Raw genomic sequence first — 8,894 nt, forward strand, 5'->3', positions numbered from 1 at the left:
GTTGTCCCCTTCTCCTCCTGCCCTCAATGTTTCCCAGCATCAGGGTCTTTTCTAATGAGTTGGCTGTTTGCATCAAGTGGCCAAAGTATTGGCCCAGGGAGAGGGAAGAGCAAGCAGCATGTGAAAAAAAAATGCCTAGAGGTGAAAGAGGCTCAGGTGTTGGAAAGCTGATATAGAGGGTCCTTGTTAAAAAGCTGTATTTTATCCTGGGGGTTAGGCCCTTGCAGGTTAAGCTGGGGCAGTGACCCAATCAGATCTGCCTCTTAAAAATCCCATTTGCACAATGGCGTAAGTTTCAGAGCCTTGTTTTCCTCATTTGTAAAGGGGAGATGGTAGTCCTTGATCCTGGCCACTTCGATGGGACCCTGGCAATGAATGTCCTGGCTGGTGCGGTGTAGTGGCTTGGCAGTGTAGGGGACAGTTAAGAAAAGGATAAGACAGGAGCCAGCAGAGCAGTTGGGAGGCTATTTATTGTCATGGTTTCAGTGAGGGATAAGGAAGCCTGATATCGGATGGGTGAAGAAGAGTCCTTTCCAGGACTTTAAAGTTGATTGGATGTGGGATGAAGGGAGAGACGGGAGGTGAAGACCCTGCCCAGATGTCTAGCTGGAGCCTCAGGGCGACTGATGGCAGCCGTCACCACGGAGGACGGACACACGGAAGGAGGGGCTGTCAAGGGCAAAGGGAAGCCTTGATGTCCAAGGTGACCTGTTAGGACAGCCCCAGATGGATGGTGCCTGACACGGTGGTGGTGCTGAGTAAACATGCCAGGTGAACGATGATGCCAGGTGAGGGTCTAGGACGGAGCTTTGGGTGGAGATAGTGACTTGGGAAACATGAACGCCGCAAAAAGTGTTCAGAAGACACTGCGTCGTTGGCAAGAGTGTCTGCAGTTAACCAGAACCTTATCATCACTTCTGTCCTCCTTTTCCATCTGCTGTCACATTTCTAGGGTAAAAGAACCCTCACATGGCCCTGAATAAATAAATGAGGGACTGGGCAAATCTGGGTATAGCAGCAGACTCAGAAAGTTGGAGAAGAGTAGAGATTGAAACTCTTTAAGAATATGTATTTATTCATTTAAAAACAACCACGGTATACTCATTTATGTTATCACAAGTAACATTTCATGAAAAATAACTCTGTTTCTAAAACAGAGGAGCAACAGGAGTAGCTTCATTTTTTTTTTTTTTGTATTTTTGCAAATCTCTTTAATGGCTGGCTTATTGGAAGACAGCAGGGTTCTCAGATCTGCTTCTGCATTCAGTCTGGGGCCATATGTTGTTTTGATAGAAGAGTGTGAAGAAAATCTGGCCCCGCAGAGACATGTATTTGGGAAAAGGGGATATTTTAATCTCTCAGATGAATTGTGGTCAGTTTTGCCCTTTGAATGGATCATTCGTGGCAGGGCTGTATCTGAAGGTGGGATTTGCTCCTGGGGAGAGGGTAGGGGTGATTAGCTGTTGGAAAGGAGGGCTGCAGAGGTTGGGAATAGAATTAAGAAGGGGCTGCCTAAAAATTCTGGGCAGTTGCAACAGAAGTAACCAGTAATATATATTGGAAGTCTCTTATTTTTTATTTTTGACTGTGGCATGAGGATCTTAGGTCCCTGACCTGGGGATTGAACCTGTGCCCCCTGCAGTGGAAACCACTGGACCACCGAAGGAGGTTCTAGAAGCCTTTTATTGATGACTTGTTAGAATTCAGTGCTTAAAACCGTTGCATCTGTTATGACGCTGATAGCACATCCTCAATCAAAGCTCATCGGACTGCAATAAAAACCACAGTCTGCAGTGATTCATTTAATACCCTTTGTTCCTCTCACCTCAAAAACTGCCCTCAAGGACAGAAACCCCACTTTTTCTTTTGAACCAAGCACCAGAAGCATAGCACACCTTTAAGCAGACCCGTAAGAGGTGAAGGTATAAGGTTGGCACTTCCCTTCTTGTTCTGCTGAGTTTCTTCAGCCTTTTTTTTTCAGTATCTTAGTAATTCACCGTAGGGTGGGTGGATTTCAGCTCTGGTTTTTACCTCTGGTTCATGAAACTACCTTTGTGATGTGGTTTTAAGATATTTTTGAGTTTCTGATGAAAGCTAAGCACAGTCTTTCCATAAAAGATAGATATACACATATACTGTAATCTTCACATATAGTTTTGGAGGTTTCACTGAATTTCTGTCGCCCGTGGAGTCCAGTTCTTAAAACTACTAATAGAGATTTTAACTGTGAGCTCAATAACATAATATCCTATTTCTTCTCATGTGGGATCAATATCTGCCTTTTTATTTGAAAAATATTTTAAGCACTAGAATAATGTTTATCCAGAGAAAAGCAATATCTCAAAGGCGAGTTGAAATATAAGACAATTTTACTTTAAATGTCCAAACTATAGAAATAGAGATGAGCATTTATGAATAACATTATTTATAATAGAAATAATGATCAATATCTTTTCAAACAATCCAAGGAATCTGAGAGACTTCAAGAAATATAGAAATATGTACAGAAGTCCTTAGGAAGGCTGAAAAGAATACCACAGAAAACAGGTAGGCAGTGAAGACCTGGTCAGCTTCCCGTCTGTAAACCATTTTATGGAGTTGATAAATAAGCATATTAAGAAAAAGTACGTTATCTTATTTGATCCCAACAGTTTGATCCCTTTAGAATTATATGCAGTTTGAATATGAAGAAAATGGAAAAAAAAAGTTGTAGGGGAGAAAGGCACGAAATATATTTATAATATTGGAATTTAAGGCTTCATTTGAGTCCCTCATATAATAATAATAACAACAGCGATAATTAATATGAAGCCCTTTCTGTGTATCAGGCACTTTCAAACTGCTTTGGCTAAATGAGTTCATCTAATTTTTCCTAGTAGTTCTACTTGTGGAACAAGTCAGCTAGCCCTGCTGTACGTAAAATGCCTTCTGGAAGAATCTTGGAGACTGTGTCCTGGTTCTCTTTTTGGACTTGGGATGGGTTTCTTTTTCTGGTTGTCCAGTAACTGGGAAAAGTCCTGGGGAAAGAGAGAGCAGGTGGATTTGCATGAGAAAGTCCTTCCACTGGGGCGCCCTTGCTGCCTCTCTTTGGCCCAGCGCGCTGGGGTGTGAAACTGCTCCCCTTGTAAACGTCCTGCACACATCTAACCAGGGAGGGTTGGTTTGGCGTGACAGGAAGGGGTAGGCGGGCAAGTTTGAGGGTTTAAAAAAAATTAGTTGTGTATTACCTTGGTGTGTAATGCAAAGAGAAAGAAACCTTTTAGGGGGTGGGGAGAGTGAGGGGTGTATGTGGAAACTTTTGCAGGGCCAGCCTGTGATTGCACTCACGTGTGCCCAGGCACGCAAGTGCACACTGGTAATTTGGGGTGACTCTACCCGAGGAAAGTGCAGGGAGACAGAGAGGTGAACAAATATAAGTTTCTGGATGTCAGGCCTTCAGTCTTGGTCCCAACTCTGTGCCCGATACCTGATGCCATGTGCCACACTGGGTAAGGCCTCAGTAAACGTTTGCCGGGATCACTTGAGCTCAACCTGGTAAAGCGGGAAGGCACTGAGAATTCCTGGGGCTCTAACCTGCTGTGTCGCAGCTTGGGACTCTCCTTTCTTCACAGAGCCGCTGCTGCCCTCTTCTGGCGTTGCTTGGTATTTCTCGGGGGGAGTCCTTGGGCTACACTGAGCATTTTGCAGGATCTCAATTCCCCAACCAGGGATTGAACCCTCACCCTCAGCAGTGGAAGTGTGGAGTCCTAACCACTGGACCACCAGGGAATTCCCAGGGCAAGAACTTTCTAAGGGCTCAGCAGTGCGGTACACATTGGTGAGCCAAGTGCTGCAAGTCTAGCAACTGTGGAGGCCTGGGTGGGACTCAGGACAGACCCAGATCGTTTGCTTTTTGAGAGAGGCCCTGTTCCTAGAGAAGCTGCCTCTCTGGGAGATTTTACAGAGTATTTGGTTTCAGTGGGACTGGAGCTGGAAGTGGAATTGTTTGTTCTGATAGCTATAGTAAAACAGAAAGATGACTGCTTTGGGTATCTGGGGAGTGGAATCAAAACCAGCCCTAAACTTTGGGCTCTGGTTTTCTGAACCTCATTTTACTTTTCTGTGAAACAGGAGGTGAGGCCAGGTTGATCTTGTTCCACAGGGGGTGAGGGATTTCACCTCTAAGCTCTCCCTCTCTCACGACCACTGTCCACTTTATTAATAAGGTGACAGAGACAACTTTGCTGGGGGAAAACAGATATCCTCAGAGGTCTGAAAGCCACTTGGATGATCTCTGAGATCCCCTCCCGCTCCAATGATGTGGTTTTCTGAATTTAAAATTGAGTTACAGACATGAAAGCTGAAGTCACAGTGCCGTTCGTGGTTCTGTAAGTGCCTTGGGTGTTTTGCAGGCGGACAGTCCGGAAGACATGCACAGCTGGATTAAGGAGATCGGGGCAGCTGTCCAGGCCCTCAAGTGCCACCCCAGAGTAAGTCACTTCCTTCCTGCTCACAGTCACTGTCAGCCTTGCGATGAGTTGTCCCGAGTGGGCAGGTTTTGGTGACATAGGCAAGCAGCCCGGAGCCCAGATGCAGCAGAAGCTCCAAGCTGTCTTGTTTGTTTTTCTCTTTCCACTGATCTGGGTACAAATTTTTATTTCTGTTCAGTCATTGGAGGAGGTGAGGTAGAGTTGGATAGAGAACTAGGGCTTCTGATGTGTCCTACACATCTCCCTGCCAGGCAGTCCTTGACACCTGCGGAGTGAATGCTGCCGCTGGACATAGTTGATCTCTGTAGACATGTATCTCTGGGCCTGTGAGGAGGTGATCCTGGGTGGAGGGCCTCTTCTTGGGCCTTTGGAACGAATATTGTCAGGAAACCTTTTACTTTTCTTTTTTTCCCCCTCCCTCTTTTATTTTCCACAGGAGATGTCCTTTTCTCGGTCCATTTCTTTGACCCGCCCCGGAAGCTCCAGCCTCTCAGGGGGGCCCAACTCTATCTTGTGCAGAGGGCGAGCGCCCGGGGAGGAGAGAAAGACCCTCTGCAAAGCCCCCTCCCTGGCCTCCTCCTGGCAGCCCTGGACACCCGTCCCCCAGGCCGGGGAAAAGCTGCTTCCCACCGAAGAGACTGCTGAGGACTCTTTGTTCACGCCTCGACTTGGGGAGAGCAGTACGTCTGGGGTGCTGCCCAGCTCCCGGATAAGACACCGATCGGAACCCCAGCACCCCAAGGAGAAGCCATTTGTGTTCAACCTCGATGACGAAAATATACGGACCTCTGATGTGTGATGAGGCGCGGTGCCTGGGAGGGAGAGGGTGGGCTCAGGCAAGGGGCCGTGACTCAGTGTCTCCATCTGATGCAGGACAATCAGACACCTTCCCAGCACTCGCATCCCTGTGGAGTGGGAATCCAGCTGACTTTTTAAAGAAAATGAATGCAGTGTTTTTCATTTGGGAAGGTCACTAGGTTAGACCTGTAGGCTTGCTCAGTGTGCCTCTTGCTCGACTCTTCCACAGTCCACCTGGTGAGCGGAGGTTGGAAGTCCAGTTTCATTCCTAACCAATTTTTAGTTCCTTGTCTTTGTCTTAGCTTCTTCCCTTTGTTTTCAGGCCAGGCACAGAACCTTGAGGCCAGTCATCTGGTCTTATCCTATTCTTATACATTGGCGGAAGTTTGACTTGAAGTGGGAGAGTGGTAACTAACCCAACTGAAAGGGTAGAGGGGGCAGTGGTGGTTAGGGGGCGGGGGACCCAGGCTCCAGCTTGGTCAGGATACATTCTAAGGGACGGTGTTAAAATCTGGGGGCTTGTGGGAGGCCCCCAATGTCAACCAGGGAGATTTCCACCCCCCCTCCAGGGGACCGCCATAAGGAAGAAATAGGGGCCTTTTGAAGGTATGGGGAAATAATTCAACCTGAGTGGATCAGCCAGTTTTGAGGATTACTCTGTTCTCTTTGAGATGTTCTTTGACCCCGAATACTGCCACCATGAAAGACAGACCTCCCCGCCCCATTTCTGTGTCAGACCCTTAGGATGGGCTTATCAGTGTTCGGTGTTGAGAACGAAACAGACATTGCCCTTGATATGGTGTTAACTGAAATGTGTGGAAGGTTGTTGAGTGTATGGTAATTTACTTGTGTGATCCATCAGATCTCTATCTTAGAGTTTGAGAGTTGCTGTAAAGCAGGTGCCAGGAAGAGACAGAGTTTAGTTCACCCAGCTAAAATGTTTTGATTCATGTTTTCCTGACAGAGGAAAAAGTCTCTTTTAGCAAAGACAGATTATCTCGGGTCCTTGCCTCTCAACTCTTCTTTCATGGGCTGATACTAGTCTAGTTTTCAGTGTTTTACATGGTATACCTGGCAGAATTGATTTCTTTCTGTTCTCTGTGTCGCCTTTTGGATGATGCCTTGTGTCTGTACTTGCATGATGATACCTCATTGTCTGATGAGGTTCTGTGTGCTTAACACCGAGGAGATAACAAAGATAGCCTTGAGAGATATTTATATTTTTAACAAAAATAGAAACTGTACATAGAAACATTGATTTAGAGGCTCTGCATTGCTGGCTAGAGGTTTCCCAGGTAGACGAGCATAGATTGTATTTCCCATCCTGTATTTTAGGATGTACCTTCGTCCATTTGTCAAGAGATACTATTTCCAGATCCCTAGAAGAATCTTGTCTGTCCAGCTTATGTGGTGAACTGCTACCAGGGTTCCCTCAAGGGAGGGAATTTGACTCATTTCTGTCTATAACTTTGCATCAGCTAGATCAGTTAATTTTTGTCTTTAAATTAAAACTTAACAAATAGATCAGGAGACTAAGATAAGCATTTTTACCTAAGTCCTTCCCTTCCCCTCCTGATGTTCATATCCAATGGCAGCAAAAAACATGTGGTCAGAAAATCCTTAGTGGCTTGAGGAAAATCTGTTTCTTTCAGGCAGGGTAGTTTCCTTCTCAGGCTGTGAACTTTTCTTGACTGAACTGCTTTAGAGATAAGCTTCACTTAAATTGTTTGGCCCCCTGGTCCTGGTTTGAAAAAGGAAATCTACCTTGAATTTTACTCTCTTTCTCTTTTCTTTATTCTGCAGCCTCTTGTATACTTTTGTCTGAAAAATCCCTTGTTTGGGGATTATTTATTTATGAGTAATCAGGCGGCAACATATTTCAAGTCGCCTGATTTCAAGAAGCCATTCCCAACTCTTCAAGTTCTTTGTCTCAGGTTTCATCTTCAAAGTTCCCGCAAGAAAATTCTTTGGCTAGGTCAAAGAAAGTGCACAGAGATACGGAACTATAAAAATAAATTAGGAACTTTTGAGATCTCTTATACATTCCCTGACTCATGGAAATATGTCATCTCTTGGTGTGTCAGATGTGAAAATCTACCAATTTCTTCCTCTCTTTTCAATAAGCGCTCTGCTAGATTACTACTGCTGAATTAATTGGCCATTACAGTAAGCTGATCTGTTTCTTACTCAGTAAGAGCTGTTTTGAGAATGTATTAAATTAAACATACTTATAAATCCAGATTGTATGACCATGATAGAGGGAAAACAAGGATTCTAGTTGGCAGATACTTGGGAATTCCAAGTTAGAATGTTGTTAATGTAGCTCCAACACCAGATAAATATAATTATCTTCAGTGAAGCCTAGAGGCACACTCATTGCCAAATCTTATTTTAGAATTCCTTTTGTGTCCATTGTTTCTTAGCCTCTGGTTAATTTCACATCATACCTTTTAACGTCACTACACGTGTGAGCCAAAGATGGTGCATATATGACCAAAGTGTTTGAAGTGTGAAAAGTGGAACCAAATGGGAAAAGCAGGGCAGGGATGCAGGATCAGTTAGTAGTTAAGTGCATAGGCTCTGGAATAAGTCTTGTTTCTTTAAAAAAGGAACCAAAAAAGGTACTGCATTTTTTTGTGTATATGGGATAAAAGCATTTTCTGAGTTGCTGTTTTGCATAAGACTTTAGACTTGGTCTTCACCCAGTGTGTCTAACAGTTTCAAGTTCTTGAAAGTTAAGGATTTGCTAGCTCAGAGCAAATGAGCTGATGGCTGATGGCTGGCGAACGTAGTTTGGCCTTTTGCATTCTGTGAGATGACAGTCCTACTAAGATGTTGTGAAAACAGAAGAGGCACACATCAGTTTCTGAATAGAATGCTGGGCTCCCAAAGAGTCCAATTTCATAGCTCACTTGAAGCAGAAGGTAGTTTTTTGGTTTTTCTTACCTCCCCTCCCCTACAATGTAATTGTGGTCTGATATGGACTAAAAGGATCCAATACATAAGTGGCAGATTCAGTAGCTGAACTGTGAGATTTGATATGTTTGTTTTCACTGTTAACCAGATAGACATAAAGAGGTAGTAACTAGCATTTTGGAAATTGAGTTTCCCAAATTAGCTTTGTTTATGAGCTTCCAACATGTCAAAAATAGTTTCTGCCAGCCATCACTTTCTTTTCCCTTACTCCCTTTTTCTCTCTGTGTTATTGCCTGCAGTAGTGAATTACAGTCACTCATGCCTGGTAGAGTTTGAATAAAGCGAATATTTGGCCAAAAACCATACTGTTTGACCCCTTACCCGCTGTTCCAGAAGGTGTGGTATGAGCCTGTGTTTTGAACCAGTCTGTTTCAGCTGAAATGCACTGACTTGCAGGCTGAGCTGAGTGCATGGAAACTCTTATGCTTCTCATTTTATGTGATCTCTTAATTGGTATGTAGCAAAAATAATTTTCTAAAACTGTTTTGTTGCTTGTTTTGTAATAAAACCACGTGAAATACTGAAATATGGTGCATGTTTTCCTAACACTGACCGTCTGTCCGTGGGTGGGTAATGTGTCTTGTCAGTCTGCCCCCCTTCTGGGTGTTACTGGTTTCATGAGGTGGGTCCCTGGCAGGGTGCGGGGGGGGG

General features: G+C 44.5%; 1 protein-coding gene across 2 annotated transcripts in view; it reads left to right on the plus strand.

Annotated features, from left to right (window-relative positions):
- The window catches only part of PLEKHA2 (pleckstrin homology domain containing A2), a 65,124-nt gene extending 56,355 nt beyond the window's left edge, over positions 1–8,769 (plus strand). For both annotated transcript variants that reach the window (XM_040242979.1, XM_040242980.1), the window contains exons 11-12: positions 4,392–4,469; positions 4,906–8,769. In XM_040242979.1, the coding sequence (XP_040098913.1) occupies positions 4,392–4,469; positions 4,906–5,268 (441 nt within the window). In that variant the 3' untranslated portion in view covers positions 5,269–8,769. The remainder of the gene's footprint in view (positions 1–4,391; positions 4,470–4,905) is intronic.
- Positions 8,770–8,894: the final 125 nt, after the last annotated feature.

This window comes from Oryx dammah, unplaced genomic scaffold, assembly GCF_014754425.2.
Source record: "Oryx dammah isolate SB20612 unplaced genomic scaffold, SCBI_Odam_1.1 HiC_scaffold_7, whole genome shotgun sequence".
Classification (NCBI taxonomy): domain Eukaryota; kingdom Metazoa; phylum Chordata; class Mammalia; order Artiodactyla; family Bovidae; genus Oryx; species Oryx dammah.